This window comes from Danio aesculapii, chromosome 23, assembly GCF_903798145.1.
Source record: "Danio aesculapii chromosome 23, fDanAes4.1, whole genome shotgun sequence".
Classification (NCBI taxonomy): Eukaryota; Metazoa; Chordata; class Actinopteri; order Cypriniformes; family Danionidae; genus Danio; species Danio aesculapii.
Genome location: NC_079457.1, coordinates 16,016,258 through 16,035,380, shown reverse-complemented (window position 1 = coordinate 16,035,380; position 19,123 = coordinate 16,016,258). Strand labels below are relative to the sequence as shown.

Genomic DNA, 19,123 nt, shown 5'->3' with positions numbered 1-19,123 from the left:
GTTAACAAGTAGTTAAAGTGATTAAGAAAAGTTGGCTGTTGTTGTTGTTAGAGTCTATTTTTTACATTGTTAGCTGTTATATTATTGGTTACTGATTTATGTTAAACAATATTCCAGCAGAAACACACCCACATTTACTTTCAGCATTTTAGACAAACCTGAATATTTCAAGTCTAAAATGAAAGTCTATGCCTGACCAGTGTTTGTTGGTGTCTTGTAATCAGACTCAAAAGCAAAGGCTTTGAAATGCCAAACTTAAAGGGATGGTTCATCCAAGAATGAAAATGGGCTGTAAGTTTACTCCTCATCAGAGCATCATTATTGTTTGTTTACTTCAGTGGAATATTAAAAAATACTTGCACTTTTGGAGTCAAAAACAAACCAACAAACCAACAAAATTAACCCCTGTGGTTGATGATCGACAGATATTTTGCAGCAAGGTGATTGGTTTGTGCAGGAACAAGAGTTATACGTTATTACCTTTAATCTACAAACTAAGTAAACAGTCCTCAGTGCGTTCACGATAGTCTGAAGACTCTCCAAGTGCAGGTAGCCATTGACTAAAAGATTAAAAATCTTCTTTAATATTCCACTGAAGTCTCCTAGAAGACCTGAGGGTGAGTAAAGGAACAAAACATTCATTTTCACAAGAACTAAATGACTAGCATTCTCTGGATCTCAGTCAGTCAACTGTTTTTTGGTTTCTCCTCCAGTTTTGGTCTTTCTTTGGATGCATTTCTCGAGTCTCACAGTTTGCTTTCCTCCTCCTCCAGAGGTCTGTTGAGTCCAGGGATGTACTTGAGCAGCCTCCGCCTGAAGCTCTTCTGTTTGGGTTTGCGCTGCAGGCTGCTGAAGCCTCCACACTGCTGCTTTTCTCCGTTTGGCACTGCTGATGATGATGATGATGATGATGATGATGCTGGAGCCCTCATGTAGCTGCGTGTGCTGGCGCTGCGGGTCAGGCTGGTTTTGGCGGTGGTAAAGAGCTCGCTGGCGGGTCGGATGAGACGTGGGCGAGTGTTCTCCTGTTTAGCGTGGATCTGGTCATTGCTGGTGTTGTTGAAGACGCAGGTCTGGTAGAGCGGGTCGTCTTCAGCGGTGGCAGCGCTCAGATGGCTGACGCTGCTGCTGGTGCTGTCGGTGCCCCGTAACGCTCGCAGCGCTGCAGGACTCGGAGCTCCCAGACTCCCATAAACACCGGCTGATTCCAGAGACTCGTACATTGCCACATCACTCATCACGATACCTGTGAGAGGGAAAACAGAGTTATATATACACGCACACACATATACAGTTAAAAACAGAATTATTAGCCCCCTTTAGAATTTCCCAAATGATGTTTAACAGATTCAGGAAATTATCACAGTATGTCTGATAATATTTTTTCTTCTGGAGAAAGTCTTATTTGTTTTATTTCAGCTACAATAAAAGCAGCTTTTAAATTTTTGAAAAAACATTAAGGTCAAAATTATTAGCCCCTTTAAGCTATATTTTTTTAGTCTACAGAATAAACCATCAATAACTTCAATAACTTTTTTACTGTCATCATGACAAAGATAAAAGAAATCCTTTTTAGAAATGAGTTATTAAAACAATTATGTTTAGAAATGTGTTGAAAAAATCTGCTCTCTCTGTGCATTACTTGTCAGTGTTATTGTACAAGATTTAAGGTTTTTAGTTTTTTTTTTTCATTCCGTTTTGGACAATTAATTACAACTGTTGAAAGAATTCTAAATAAATTTAATTTCAAATTTAATTTAAGCACTTTCAAGGACACTTTCAAGAAAAAAAACATTGTTTGGTTTTAAGTACGTCTCAAATTCCAAGAAATTTCAAGAAGCGTGTGTTGCAAAATTATTAGCTCCCCTGTGAAATGTTCATTTTTACTCATTTCTTCTGTCTTTGCCATGATGATGGTACATAATATTTGAGTTGTTTTTTTGCAAAATACCAGTTTTCAACTCAAAGTGCAAATTAAGGGCTTAAAGACATTATTAAGGCTGGGCAATTTGCCCTAAAATTCAAATCTTTATTAATTTTTGACTCGATTACGATGTACAAATGATTATTTTATTTATTTATTTATTAATTTTTTGCCCTCAAAGTTCACAGACAAGTTTTGTACAGTAAATATGCTCACATATTACAAGTCAGAGGTTTCTGAATGAAGGTTGTATTACTTGATTTTGAAATAATTTAATTAATCACACACTATCTACTATCTATGATTATTTATTAATCATCAACAATGAACAACTGATATTAAATCCCACATTACCTAAAACCAACAGTCATTTTTTTTCTTATAAAAGAGTGAAAATAAATAACTTGCACGTATGGAAACAAAGTAAGTAATTTTCAAATGTTTTTTATATTAAAAGTAGAAAATAAGCAGTATCTCTACTAAATAAATTAACTCATGTGTATCCTTTAAATTATATTTTAAACAGTGCATTTCTTGCATCTTCTAAAACAAATATTTTAATGAAAATAATCATTTTAATGTAATAGAAAATATGCCATCTCAAGACATCTCTGCACTTTATTGATGATGATTGGAAGCTGAGCCAAAGTAAGGTCCAAGAATGGGTCCATCGTCCTACTTGACCAGAGAACAGATGTGGCTGCATAAGTATAAACCAGCCTTAACAGAGCGGGGTCACCAGACCTCATACGCGGTGGGGAAAGTCATTGAAAAAAGAAAAAGGAGAAAAAAAAAAAAAACAACCTGGAAAATGGGTTCGATTATAGGTTCTGAATGTGATTTTGATTACTTTGATTAATCACCCAGGCCTACATGTTAAAATAATAAGGCAAGTCATTTTACAACAGTTTGTTTGTGACCTTAAAACTGTTACAAAATTATTAATTATTAAAAAAAGGTTTTATTCCAACCAAACAAAAAACAAATCTTCAGAAGAAAAATATAATAAAAAATATTGTGGAAAAACTCAACCTGGGAAATATTATAAAAAGAATAAAACTTTAAAGGAAAAAATGTATATATATGTATAAAAGTCCAGAATCTCAAAGCTGATCAGTCCATGAAAAACCAATTGTTTTACCTTAAAGTATTAAATTATAATTATCATTAAACTAAATATTAAAACTCTTAGTCTTTTATCCTTTGACATTACTCAAGCCACTTTGAGGCTATCAGTCCTCTTTATAAAATCAAACCGTAAAGACTAGCAAGCGCTTCTAAAAATGTTTCTCCCCATTTACCACACTAGCCCTCTATCACATTCTGTGCTTGCATTAACTGTTTTGTATACATGCAGAAGTGCTCAAATGTCACATGTCCAACCTTTATACACTAAATCAACCACAAACAGTTGAGGACATATCTAAAGGCCTGGGCTAAGCAAGATCACTATCATGTGTGAAAACTCACCATGCACAAGCCGCTGCTCTTGCACCATCAGAGACCTGTACTCATCCCATTTCTCATGCAGGGTTTGCTGGAGAGGAAAAAAAATATATATATATATATTAGATGTGTTATTCGGATGCTCATTGTCATCATAGAGAACAGGGAAGTGTGTGGTCAGACTTTACTCTCGGTTCTCCATCGCTACTTCTCTCGTCAAACTCAGCACAAGCTTTTTGATTGCCATTACATCTATTTTTACACATTTACTAACGTTTGTATTTATTTTTTATAATGTTAATTAATTAATAATACAAATTAATAATAAACAAATACAAAAATGTGCAATTTTTTCCAGACACACACACACCAGTATTTAATCAATCAGTTATTAGAGATGAGTTATTACAATTATTATGTTTAGAAATGTGTTGAAAAAAAAAAAAAATCTCTCCGTTAAACAGAAATTGGGGAAAAAATAAACAGGGGGGCTAATAATTCAGACTTCAACTATATATATATATATATATATATATATATATATATATATATATATATATATATATATTTATATATTTATATTATACATACATATATATACATACATACATACATACATACATACACATACATATATATACACATACATACACACACATGTATTGCGATCGTGATTTTATAAAAGTATTACATCCCTTTGTAAACATTTATTCTTATCATTTGTTGAGTCTCCCCATGCAGTTTGATATAGCGCTTGGACCCGGAAGTGGATATTTTCTTATATCTTATTTAACTTTATTAGACAATACACATATCAGATATTTCTGTCTCCAGTTGTTGTCTACAAAAGATATTTAATTTGTATTTAATAACTTCTTGTTAACTCATGACAAATGCAATTATGCCAAAACATGTCCATTTTAAAGGGAGAGTTTAGTTCCTAGACATATCGGCCTAGAAAATAGCAACTTTCCATCAGTTTTAGTACATCACGTAACTACGGAAGAGTCAAGTAGTTATAGTCAATCAAAATCTTCTTGAACTCATTTGAGTAAGATGCTAATGGTCTAATCCGATTCAATGATCTATGCTAAGCTAAGCTTTATCGTCGGTCTCAGTACATGATGTAACTACAGAAGAGTCAAGTTTTCAATAGGAAAATTATAAACATCATTATAATTATCATATAATTACACATTATAATATCAAAACTCTTTGATATTCTTTGAACTCATTTCTTAGTGATATGCTAATGGTCTAATTCGATTCAATGGTCTATGCTAAGCTAAGCTTAAAGTGCTGCCACCAGAGCTGGAGATCGGCTGAATGAATTCAAAAATAATAAAAACTTTTTGCTCCTCTAAGTTAAGTCAACTTAACAGTTTCAAGATACAACAAGTTTACTCACTTTTTTTAAAGTAAAGTCAACATGTCACATTTAAGGCAATGTAACTACTCACAATTTGTTTAGTAAAGTAACTAATCACTTTTTACTGTGTACAACTTTGTCATTTGTTTACCATTTAATTTTTTTTATTTGACAGCTCAGGCATCGTCCTTTACGCAGAACAATGTGGCGAGGAATGTAAAACTGTGCTTTTCTCCTTGTGTCAGCTGTACTGTATGTGGTATGTGAGGATTAAGAAGGGACAGGTGTAGCGTGAGGGGAAACAGGTGTGATTGCCGCTAGTGTTTCTGTGCCAGCTGTGTTAACACACTCGCCTTACATTACAGCGCTTGTAAACGCTCGATATGTGCATGTCGCTTTACACACAGTTGGAGAGACTCACCTTTAGATATTGCAGACGGGCTTCCAGTTCTGCTTTTCTTATAGAGTCGCTGTAGACGGTTTCGAGCCTAAACACAGGAACAAAACAACACAGTGTTGCATGTCAAAAGTCATTTCCTTTATTGTGAGAGTGAAAGATTAGATGTCTGATTAGGATATGACTGCATCAAGATAAAGTTAAATAAGTGAGTTTATATAGATTGAAAGCTTATGAAATGCAAGAAATGTGTCTAGTGTTTTAAATAAAAATAAAATGAATAAATATGGGTAAAATATTTATGTAAAAATTCTTGTTGTTTTATTTAAGGTTGTACGGGCTTAAAAAATAAATAGAAATTAAATAAATAAATAATTTGAAAAAAAAAAAAAAGTAGTAAATAAACCTATAAACCTATTAACCTAAAAAGTTAAATCTATCTTACTCTCTGCTAGCAGTGTGCTCAAGCAGGCTATGGTCCCAAAAATGTTTCCTTTTGCTCCCAGAAGACAGGTCAAATCCACACCCATCTTAAATTTCATTGGTCACCAACTTATTAAACCTTTTTTGTGATCTATATATATATTTTTTAATTAATTAATTGTGTGGATGATGGGGCAAATTTTTGGTTGTGGGCCAAAAAACTGCCATAGAGAGTTTAATGAATAATTTCAATTATCAAATAATTTATTTTGTGCCGAATATGCCTCTCACTAATGTTACTAATTAGGTTATTATTTGTTAAATTGATGATATTTTACTTGGTGTCTTCTGTAAATCATGGTAAAAAGGCTTCATGTATATATTATGCTCATCATTATACTGTATATTATGTTCAGAAAAGCATAATATACTTTCAGATTTTTTTAATAGCTTTGAAAACTTTATTATTAAGCAATTTTACACTTAAACCTACTAAACACAGCAATTAAAGGCCCTTCAAAGCACAACAAATCTGAATAGGAGCTCAGCGGTAACCCAAAACTCCCCTTCCCCCAAATGTATATGATTTCATTGGTGTCGTGAATATGAAGCGGGAGCCTCTTTTTAACGGGCTCCTGTAAACGTTCTCATTTACAGCAGGACCCCCGTGTTTAAAAGTGGAAATAATTGGGTTAAAAGCCATGTAGGGCCTTCATGTGGTTCACATCTTCACTCTCCACACTTTATAAACGGAGGTTCATTTTCACAGGACTTTCATCTTTTATTGAACAGGAAATAAAAAGGGGGAAGGGAAGTGTGCTTCCAATCAAGTAATAGCAGATCTAATTCTTCAAGCTAATCAGAAAAGAAACCACTGGTACACTGGAACTATTTAGATTTCATTTAACTTCTTTATTGGGGAAAGTGTGCTGGTGTTTGGCTTCTTTAGAAAATCAGAGATGATAGAATGTCGGATATTTACAAACCTAATGTTGTTTCCTGATGATTTAATGAGCTGGACGATTTCTTTATGGCGAAATCCATCAACTGAAGTGTCATTCACACTGGCAATCGTGTCGCCTAAAAAATAAATAAATTAAATTACAGAGAAAAGTGTTAAACTGAGAACACGTTTGGCTGGGAAATAAATAAAATAAAACCTAAAAAAAAAAAGTTGTTAGTTCTCTGGATTTGCTTTTAATAGCCACGTGTCTGTCATAAAATGTTAAATCTATGTTTAATTTGATAACTAAGTGTTATACATAACTACTGAATAATACATATTTTAAAACACTTTAGACAAAAATATTATCATTTTAGACCATTTATTTGCTGAAAATGACAATAGGTCATTATAAAATATTCCATATTTGTAAACCTTTTTATGAAAATATTTTAAAAGAAATACAGATTTTATTAATTTTTTACACGCAAAAATTTTATTTACTCAATGTTTCAAATATGAAAAATATTTTTTTATTCATTTTATTTATTTATTTACACACATTTAATTTACTCAATATTTAAAATAAGAAAAATCAAATCAAATAAAAAAGATTTTTCACATTTTAAATATTGAGTTAATAAAATGTGTGTAAATAAATAAATAAATAAATAAAAATAGTTATTTATTTACGCGGACATTTTATTTACTAAATATTTGAAGTATGAAAACTATTTTTATTATTTCATTAATTTATTTACACACGCATTTTATTCACTTAATATTTAAAATATGAAAACAATTTTTTTAATTTATTTTATTTATTTACACACATTTTATTTACTTGATATTTAATATATATATATATATATATATATATATATATATATATATATATATATATATATATATATATATATATATATATATATATATATATATATATATATAATTTTTTTATTTATTTACACATACATTTTATTTACTTAATATTGAAAATATAACACTATTTTTAATATATTTTTTATTTACACATACATGTTATTTACTCAATATTTAAAATATGAAAACATTTTTTCAATTAATTTTTTTTATTTACACATACATTTACTCAATATTTAAAATATGAACGATAAAATAAAATAAAACCTTTTACTTTAAACATACCTATTAAACAGACAATTCAGAAAGGTGTAAAAACTTTTAGTGGCCTTTTAATTTTTTCAGCACTCAGTCACGTATTTAAAAACCTGCATTGCCATATTTTCCAGAATACAGCCACATCTTTTAGCATGCAAAACATGCAATAACACGTCAGTGTGTTTTTTTCCCCTTCTTGGCGTGACTTAAAACTGAAAACACTGCAAAATTTTCTTCATCACATCAAATGATTGTTTCCCTTAAGGGTTTTTGGGACGCATCTGTTGAGAGCCTGAATGGCACACATCAGTCTGTAATAAAACAATTCCTTTTCTCCTCTGAGAGTTTTGGGTTGTCTGGTGATGAGGTCATGCACTTTTGAGCGACAGGCCAGGCAAGACAATGGCGCAAAGCATGCAGGGAATGCAGGAAGCGAAACCAACATACGCACGGCAATGCCGGGTAGGAGTTCCTCTTGACTGCTGATCTGACATCAGTTTATCTGACATGCAGAATTGTCAAATCGTGGACATGGAAAAGTTCAACTGATCCCAAGACAGAGTAAGCAAGTTTTCAGATGAAGAACTCTGTTCTCTTTTAGATAATAGAAAGGAATGCAGAATCTGCATTTTAAATTTCTTTCGTGAATATGGTTTTCCAGGATAATGACACGGATGTATTTTAGAGACATTTCTTGATCTTCTTCTCAACTGCTTCTGCATAAAGTTGCCATCAAACTTCCATAAAGATTAATACACAAGTTCCTGGTCAACATCTGGCAACCGTTGTAGCAGTTTTCTGTACATAGTAGTGAATAATAATAGATATTCCTAGGAGTTAAAAATAAAAATAGCAAAATTGTATGATATATGATTAATTTCATAGAACAAAACAGGCTTTAAGTAATTTTAAAAACAGGCCTCAGTTTACTTGTACATTTGCACAACTTTTTCAAAACAATTGTGGTGAACAAGTTTTGATTTAGAAAGAAATCATTAAATAAATTGATCAAAATTGAATAAAACTATTAAAATGTTACAAGTAATCTGTATTTTTTTTTTAAACTTTCTTTTTGAACTTTCCATTCATATCAGATCAGAAAATATTCTACAAAACTATTAAACAGCAGTGCTTTTAATTCTGATATAAACAAATTCTTTCTAAATAATCCTTTATCACTGGAAACAGACTTATCAGGACAGCCCTTTTTAATTTATGACATGTAAATATTAATGCCAAAACAGAAAGAGCAAAAACAAAAAGGAAATGATGCTCAGAATAAAAACCTCAGATCAAAAAATGGATTGTGAAGAAGCAAGCATCCCACACACGCACACAAATAAAATAGTCTGACTTGACTATGGTTGTACTAAACGGTTGTACTTCTACTCACCCCAATTCTTTTCTGTACATAGCAGTAAATGATAATAGATATTATTAGGAGTTCAATAAAAATAGCAAAATTGTCATTCAGAACAAACAAAAATAAGTCGCATTATTTAATTAAAGACTCATGTCAAGAAAAGGACGTTTTAAAACAGAAATAAATGTTTAGAAATAAACCATGTGGCTGTGTCCTGTCTACTACAGTCTACTACTCAGTACGTACTACATTTGAATGTACTACTCGACTGTTAGAAAAGCACGTTCTATACAGTATGAATGGAACTCGGATGTACTACATCCGCCATTTTGTCATGATCACGTGACCTACGCCGCTTCACTCCCATTCATGAATTCTCTCGAGGACCATCATGGGATAGCGCATCAGATGCGCACTTCAGAATCTCGCCGAAGGTAGTAGGTCACTTGGGATCTCCTCGCATACTGTTTTTCGAATACTATGAATTCAGACATACTACTCGGCTCGCATACTGCTTTTAGTGTACTATATAGTATGGAAGTATGTAATTTTGGATGCAGTGTCAGTTTAAAATAAGGTTTGCGAATTGATGTGCAACCCACAAAAACAACTTCTATAAAAACAAAACATAGACTGACTTGATGATAACCGATTGTATAGTTTGAAACAGCTAAACTCCACATACAAGCGATTTGTGCTGGGACAACATAAAGGAATTGAGTTAACTTGTTAGTGTTTACAAATTTAACTGGATTGAACATAAAACAAATCAATTGTCCCACCAAAAAACTTGTGTTGTTTCAGCTAATTTTAAATAAGTAGTTTAAACAAACGTCATTTAAGTCTACATGAGGGCTGCACAGTTGTATTTGCTCTTGCTTAAACAGTAGATCCGCCACTCAACCGTCCTATTGTTGACAGACTGACGAGCTCTCACAGTGAGAAAACACAACACTTACAATCTCTCTGACAAAAAAAATGACTCCAATTCAACACGCTCTCATTTTACTACATAACAGGATGTTGGAGAACTGGATGAGGGAAAGCGATCCTTGTTATTGCCTTGAATTGCACTCCCTGTGACCTTAAGGAGCTCCCTGAATATTCAAGCCCATGTGTCAAATGGCAGTTAAAAGCCGATCTCAATGAGCAAACAAAAAGGGCGCCGTTAGTGTGAGCACACTTACCAACTTTAAGGCCTGCGAGTAAAGCGGGACTGTCTTCGTGGACTTTGCAAACAAAGGTGCACATCTCCACCGAGTTCTCACTTTGGTGATGAAGCCCGTATGTCTGTTGACACACAATAAAAAAAGAAAGAAAGTTGATGATAAAGTCGTCTCATGATGGAGAGTAATGTCATGTACATATACGCATTCAGAAAGTAAACAGCAAGTACACTGAAAAAAATGATTCAAAGATGATTCCTTGGATTTACTTTTTTTAATTAAGTCATTGTAAACAAACAAATTAAAGTTAAACATTTCTAAATATAATTTGTTTGATTAAATTCAACCCATATAAATTGGAAAAAAAGATTTCTGCAAAATTGTTGCGAACAGTGTAGGGCTGCACAATCAATCAATCAAATGAAATCACAATTGCCATGTTACAAAATGTCATGCACATCTTGTAAAGAAGCGCGGTTGTGTGATCAGCAGTAAATCTCCTCCAAAAAGCCAGAGGGCGCTCTTGTGCAGAAACTCCAAACACCCATGAAGAATCACAGGGAAATCCCCATAACAGTTAGCGATGGGAAGTTTGGATCATTTTACTGACTCTAATCTTTAAGTCTCAATCATCCTGTCATTTTGTTCAATTTCCCAAAACTTTAAAATGTTACGAGATGCTTCCAAACACATCTACAACTAGCCCAAACGTTGATCACACTACAAACAAGTCATAACTAGAATGCTACTATACACCGCAATGCTTTAAGAAAGAGAAAATAATCCTTCATTGTTTACCTGGCGTTTTATCTATGATTAGCTCTGCTCACCTCTTCTGGCATGTCTTCAAATTTGAGTCGTTCTGTCACCTGACACCCATCAAAATATTTCTCCGGCTCTAAATGCACATGATTGGCTTCTGTCTGTCACGTGATGAACGAACGACTCAAACAGAGGACTCGAGAGATGAATGGATCAAATCTTTTTCCGGCTCTAAATGCATATGATTGGCTTCTGTCTTTCACGTGATAAACGAACGACTCAAACCTGATAGAGGACTTGAAAAATGAACTAATCTTCTCCTCCACCAGCACAAACGCGGGCATGCGCGAATGAACGAATCACTCCCTGAGGACTCAACATTCTCGAGTCACAAAAGATTTGTTCAAAATGAACAAACCGTTTAAGAACGACCCATCACTAATATCAGTTGTTTGATGAAGTAAAGATTTAAAGCTGCTGTAAGTTTTTGACTCTTCTAAAGCATAAAAATCAAGCACAATGTGTTTGAGGTTATTTAAAAAATATGCGAAAGTTCAAATACTAGTTTAACCATTGAACAATGCGCATTTCATTTTAGTTTTGATGGCTGCCTCAAATGTGGGCGCGACTGAAAACGTGAGCTCTGGAAGACCCTCGAAGCCTCCAAAATGAGCCGTAGATTCATGAGGTGTTCTTTAATTAGCAAACAATACAAATATTACAAACATAAACATTAGCCGATCAGCTCACAGCAATCTGACAACCTGCGTATGCGTCGAGTCATCGGATTCAAACGCTAGGACAATCTTGTACTGGACTTTTAATTGCTTTCATTGATTTAATGTGTATGATAAATCACACTCCTTCACAATCATCACATAGAAGAATTTGACTGAAGGTACGAAGCGAGTTAGGAGTAAAAACATTAAATTTGTTATTTTGACATGCTTTTAGATGTACAACTGTGAGTATGAATGCAATATGATTATGAATGCAATTTTGTGTAGCTCTTTGACAAAACGGCCGCAGAAATATGCAAAAGTTCAAACACTAGTTTAACTGAAAAACAATGCACAAGTCATTTATTCTCCTTTGAGGATATTGGAAAGTTTCTATTTGTTTTGGTCTGGGCAAGTCTACCACTTTTTTTTCAGCAATTAGGGTTGCCTTAGAAGAAAATACAGCGCATTTCAATTCAGTGAAAATACAGCGCATTTCAATTCAGTGAAAATACAGCACATTTCAATTCAGTGAAAATACAGCGCATTTCAATTCAGTGAAAATACAGCGCATTTCAATTCAGTGAAAATACAGCGCATTTCAATTCAGTTTTGATGGTTGCCTCAATGTATGTGGGGGCGCGACTGAAAATGGAAGACAGAAGCCACCAAAATGGGCCATAGATTCATGAGGTGTTTTTTATTAGCAAACAATAGAAATATTACAAACGTAAACATTGGCTGATCAGCTCACAGTTTAAAGCTTGATCGCCAGACATACTTGTTCCTGTTGATGTTGTCAATCATTCATCAGAGGAAGGGTTGAGTGAGAAAAACCCGTCTAATATTTTGAATTTGGACTGCAATACCTGGTTCAACCACGAGGTAAATCTTGAACTGAAGTTACGAAGCGAGTTAGGAGTAAAATATGCACAGCTGTCATTATCACAGAACGATTATCTTCAATTTCATAATCACCTGATTAAATATCTATGATTATAAACGCGTTTTTGTGTAGAATTGACAAAATGTGCACAGAATTGACTTCGATTACCAGCAAGTCAACATATTAAAATGATTTTTGATCATGTGACACTAAAGACGAGTAATGATTCAGCTTTAAATCATAGGATTATATCACGTTTACAATATTTTAAATCTCCACTGAGTTCTGACTTTGGTAATAATGCCTGTATGTCTAAAAACAAACAAAGAAAAGTTGTATGGTAAACAAAGGTGTCTTGTGAAGAGAGTAATGCTATTTTTAGATATGCATTCATAAAATAACACGCAAATCAACATACTAAAATGATTTCAAAAAGACCATGCGAGACTGAAAACTGGAGTAATGATTTGGCTTTGAGTTATAGGAGAGAGTGCATCCCTCCCATCCCTCCTAAATAAAAAAAATTAATAAAAGAAGAAGATACTAAAAGTTAAGCCAAACTAAGAAGTCTTGTACATAGAGTAAGGTTTTTTTGCATTCAGAATGTAAACAAAATGACTCATTGACTTGCTAGCAAAGGTGTGGCTTTTCTTTTTTCTTATTGTTCGACGCAGCGTTGCTAAACCAGGTCTGAAAGCGTTTATACAGAGGCTTAACACCATAATACGCTCAATGTGTAGAATGTTGACCTGCAGGGCTTCACAAAGACTGACTGACTCAATGACAGACTCAATGGCTGAAAGGAAGCTGAACGTGAGCGGCGGCTCCAGGTGGTTTACGCACATGCAAACATCTATGATAAACAAGCCACACCGAAACTGGGCCACCTGAAAGGCATGGCTTTTTGTTGTCGTTTCAATGTTTGAACTGTATTTGTAGTTCATCAACCTTGAACAACTTAAAGCCACGTGGCTGAAGCTGACAAAAAAAATTGTGCTAATCAGCAGTTCACATTTTAGCATCCCTTCAAAATGTTAAAGAAGGATATAGACCGTTTACTTGGTGTGAAACCAATTTTCTTTCGCAATGTGCACATTTCTGAGAGAAAACTGATGATATTCGGTTAAAAGTGGATTTTTTATTTTTGCAAAGCGGTTATTTTGATTGAATGTGAATATAATTTTTTTTTTAATAAAAATAAAAACTACATGACTAGGGAATCATCGCACAGAATTGATTTCAAACACTTGACTGAAGTCAGGAGTAAAATTATTCTAGAACAGTTATCTTTAATTTCATAATAACTTGATTAAATAGTCTACGATTATGAATGTTGTTGTAGAACATGTTTGTTGTTGTATGTTCTTGCGTAGAATTGACAAAATGTGCGCAGAATTGTCAAAGAATCATGTGACACTAAAGACTGGAGTAATAATTCAGCTTCAAATCATATATTTTTTTATTACGTTACATTATCCACTGATTTTGCTATATATGTGGCATACCATATGCAGAGTCAGTGATATAATACACGTGTAATATTTAAAATAAATGTAAAAAGCCTTATCAATTTTGTACACTGAATATCATTAAATATATTTATTTTCTTCAAAATGCTTCTCGTAGGCATCATCTAAAAAAGAATAATTCAACAAACATATATATATATTTTTATCATAGAATTAAATTTAATATACCAAGTAACATTACGTACATGACAAGCAGTTCGCAAAGGGGATATTATGTCTTTACATTATGTTATTATTATAGAATATATATTTTAATGTGTATTTCTGCGTACAATATAGTTTATTACATTGTTATATTACAATATAATATAATAAAATATAATATAATATCTTTACAAATATATCTTTACAAATAATAAACATCTTCATTTAACATTCATTTTGTCCAATCAAAATATCCTATTTTTTCAGTGTTTCTTTGTTTTTTTCCAGAGGATTGTGAACATTTTCTTTCATGGATATAGTTATTATTGCGGTTAATAAAATTTATTCTATGCAAAAAATAAATAAATAAATAAAATGCACGGGCACAATTACAGCCTCCAAAAGTTTTTGCATTAACTTTTTATTTCACGTGATCAATTCCTGATGCTTTTCATTATAATTGTATTCATTAATCACCCAGTATGAATGATTTTGATGCAAAATATTTATTAAACTGATTTAAATGAAGACAACGGTAAAAGCAGTATCATTTCTGTATTAGGAAATAGGAACTCATTGAAAAAAAAATTACAAATAAATAAATAAAATATAATGTAATGTAATATAATATAATATAATATAATATAATATAATATAATATAATATAATATAATATAATATAATATAATATAATATAATGGGCGACGCAGTAGGTAGTGCTGTCGCCTCACAGCAAGAGGGTCACTGGTTCGAGCCTCAGCTGTGTCAGTTGGTGTTTCTGTGTGGAGTTTGCATGTTCTCCTCATGTTCGCGTGGGTTTCCTCTGGGTGCTCCGGTTTCCCCCACAGTCCAAAGACATGCGGTATAGGTGAATTGGGTGAGCTAAATTGTTAGCTGGAAGGGCATCCGCTGCGTAAAACATGTGCTGGATAAGTTGGCGGTTCATTCCATTGTGGCGACCCCGGATTAATAAAGGGACTAAGCCGAAAAGATAATGAATAAATGAATATAATATAATATAATAGCAGATATAAAAAGTAATTTGCGCCACTAAAGTCCCATGCAGTTTGCAATAAACAACTTAAGCAAGCTGCAACTCTGTGTAAACTAAGGGATGTTAAATGGTTAAAACCTCTCATGTCGGTGTGAGATATTTCAACTGCAAACTGGAGCAAAATAAATACACATCTCTTCTACACAGCAAGAGAAAGAGGAAGGAACTTTGTTTGACGCCAGTATGCAAAACAGCTTCAGTTTCCACCATAACTGTAATCAGTAATTCACAAGCTGATATGCAGAATCCATTTGGGAGTCGTTTGCATGTTGGTGCCCTCGATATCGCATGGGACTTTGGTTCATTGATGTGTGCAGATTCAAATGAGTGTGTATGTGTGTGTGTCACTTCACTGTTAGTTTACTGACATGCACAGCTCAAAATGTTTGCTGTGGTCCACAAGTGCTTTCACCACAGAGACCGGCTGCGGCTGCAAGACACTCTCACGATCTGCAGTTTCACAATGAATGACAATTTCTTAAGCACCTTCAATGCGTAGGACTGACAGATGACTGATGTTGCTTCTTATTTCCTATAATAAAACCTAAAGCTGTTGTTGAGGTTAACAGCTTCGTTAGTAAAAGACACTGTTAAACCTCGTTCTGTCAAAAAGAAAAGAGAAACTGACTAAACTCTACGTGACTCTTGACGTAGACTCTTAAATGGACAAACCTCCCCCTCCTAAAATTTTCCAATACCGTCATGCCTTGTAGTAGCATTATAGACCAATATGACTTACTTTTACCATTAAAGGGCACCTCTTTTACCCCTTTTTCAATATTTAAGTCTTTTGTGTCTCCAGAATGTGTCTGTAAAATTTGAGCTGAAAACACCCATCAGATCATTTATTATAGCTTTCAGAATATTGGATATTCTGCTCTGAACACAGTGTACATGTTTTTGTGGCCTGTACCTTTACTGCTAGTTCTCCCCACCCATCATTCCCACATGCCTGTCAGAATGTACCTGCATCAGATAAACAGCACAGTGACAGACATGAAGGAAGCAGATCTCATCTAACGTTTGTGAGAAATACTCCTGTAAGAACTTTTCAAATGTGAAAGGATATGGGTTAATATCTACTGCTGTATGGATATCCGTTATGTTATTGTACAAAATAAACCTGATCTAACGTTTACAAACCAGGATTGACATGCAGCTGCGGTGATAAAGTAAATCGCTGTAATTCATTAACATGCACTCTTTTAAAAACATTTTAACTTGTAAAACTCATTCTTGATCACATTTGATGATGATTGATGATCACAGAGAAATGAACAGATCTTTTAATTCCAGTTGGTCTGCGCACATCCTGTGTTGTTGATATGATTATACGCGTTTCTACGGAGACGTGTTAATACACAACTGTCAGTCAAATTGGCGGGCGGGGAACCGAACTCCTATGTCACGTTGTGGTGCGCCTCAAAATGGGAGGGATTTGGATCCTATTTTAACGTCAAGGAGAAAAAAAAAACACACTAAACCTACACACAGTTCTGTCCAAACAGCTTACATCATAGGTGCCCTTTAAGCTCTATTAAATTAAGTGTTAAGTGGAGATGAACAATAAAAGTATTTTAGCATTTTAAACAAATGTACACTCCATTTTTTGGAAATAGGCTGTATTATTGCAAATAAAAACCTGTGTTACAAAAAAAAAAATGAAGTGTGTTTTTATTACGTTATTACAGAGCGGCTGACTGTAGTATTAACTAGTTTATTCAGTAAACGCATTTCCACCAACTATTATTCGCATTAAGCCTTTTTTACACAAGTCCGAACCACCTCAAGCAACCGTAAAACTTTTGTAAATTAAATATTTTTTTTGAAGATTAAGGGATTTTTGCTTAAAATTTTAGCATTTCCGTCACTCGCTGCTGCGATACTTCAAAACGCATATTAAACCGCCTAAATGTGTTCAGGTGCCAATTTTTCAGAAAGCAATTTAAAGGCACTGTTTATTCACCCTCAAGGTATTCTAAACCTGTTTGAGTTTCTTTATTACGTTGATTAAAATAACTGACATCCATACAGTGGGAAAATTAACTAAGGAACTCAATGGCTGCCGGATTCCAACATTGTTCTAAATATCTTCTTTTTGTATTTAACATGATAAAGAAACTCAAACAGGTTTAGAATCACTTGATGGAGATTAAATGGTGACCCCGTTTTATTTTTGGGTGAACTATCCCTTTAAAAAAAAAACTATCCCAATTGTTTTCCCATACATACAGTTGAACTCAGAATTATTAAATATAAATTTATTATTTTATATATATTTTTTGCCAATTTCCGTTTTCAATAACTCATTTCTAATAACTGATTTCTTTTATCTTTGCCATGATGACAGTACATAATATTAGGCCAGCTAGCAAAGTGCTATGCAGGTAAAACTTACTCCTCTGACCTCAAAAGGTGCTCTAGCAACAGATGCTAGAGATCATGGTCTTAGCCTCCTTGTTAGAGCAACCGAATTCAATGCAAAGAATTGCTAGATTGATTCCAGCTCAGACCGGGTTGGGTACAGTAGGACTGGTGGGTTACACTAGTTATTTAAAGGCCTAACTAGGTTAATTAGGTTAACAACTGTATAACATTGTATAACAATGGTTTATTCTGTCAAAAAATATTGCTTAAGGGCGCTAATAATAAATGACCTTAAAACGGTTTTCAAAAAATTTAAACAAATCAGACTTTCTCCAGAAGAAAAAAAATATTATAGGAAATACTGTGAAAAATGGTTTCCATTAAATATAATTTGGGAAATATAAAAAAAAAAAAAAAATTATTGCACAGGAGGGTGAATAATTTTGCCCTCATGTGTTTATGTAATACAAATGTTAATTTTATTTTAAGTAACAGTATTAAACTGTATTATTTGAATTGTTGACACAATTCAACTTCAGACATTTAATTTAAAGACTGCTGGCTCTGATTTCCCTTCATATGTAAAACAGCTCCAGTAAACCGATATATAAAGACTGAAGTGCTCTTGTGGCTTTCACAATAAAAGCAAAATGGAGAATATGGCCATTTACTTCCATAAAGGACAAAAGAGAACACACACACACACACTAAAGTTTAAACCAATGTGTTATATATTAAAGCCTTCCAAAGCCATGCCACAGACATGTGTGAAGAACATGCTGAAATGTATACTGAAACAGCAAGTCACCATTAATTTCATCGTTTATAAAGAGAGCAACATTTCCATTCTCATTCTGCAACAAATTACTTATTTCCTGCATCATGGAAGAAAGTAAGTGCTTCATTTGCAAACAACTCTGCAATGTGAATCATTCGCAAAGTGTTTTCAAATATTTGGAATGGTGTGCTTCCTTCCTCTTCCCACACACTCCAAACTCTCACACGAATGTCGGAGACACATGGAGCGCCTCAGGAGATGCAAAGTGCAGACGTATTTACATAGCAGATATGGCCAACCGTGTCCCTGCTGCTAACACACTCTCAAAACAATGTTGTCTAAAGCACAGCATCCAAGAAAACAATTCATTTCTTGATATTTTGCCTCTCATGTGACAGAAAGATGATGTCATATCCTGTACTAGAGGACAAAGCCGGAAAGGAGTGGTCACCCCCATCTGCAACTATTATTCCTTACTAATTATAAACTAGCTATCTGGTGCATATGTCATGAGGAATGACAAACTGTTTTGAAACAGGATGAATGATTGTTATTAAAGTTATAATCGTTTCACAATGAGGAACCAAGAATAAATAGCGGAGAAATCAAGACAGAGAAGTTCTCAAGCAGTTAAAAAATAAATTTATATTGATATGCTGTGTGCGAGGGTCTGCTTTATTTCAGTAGTTCATATAATACCGACGAAAACCTCC

General features: G+C 33.6%; 1 protein-coding gene across 1 annotated transcript in view; it reads right to left on the bottom strand.

Moving 5' to 3' along the window:
- Positions 1 to 389: 389 nt before the first annotated feature.
- Positions 390 to 19,123, bottom strand: part of tamalin (trafficking regulator and scaffold protein tamalin) — a 30,572-nt gene continuing 11,838 nt past the window's right edge. Inside the window, exons 4-8 of the mRNA XM_056449961.1 lie at positions 10,193 to 10,295; positions 6,546 to 6,639; positions 5,161 to 5,227; positions 3,395 to 3,461; positions 390 to 1,246 (exon numbers count right to left, since the gene is read on the bottom strand). Of these exons, the coding sequence (XP_056305936.1) occupies positions 747 to 1,246; positions 3,395 to 3,461; positions 5,161 to 5,227; positions 6,546 to 6,639; positions 10,193 to 10,295 (831 nt within the window). The 3' untranslated portion in view covers positions 390 to 746. The remainder of the gene's footprint in view (positions 1,247 to 3,394; positions 3,462 to 5,160; positions 5,228 to 6,545; positions 6,640 to 10,192; positions 10,296 to 19,123) is intronic.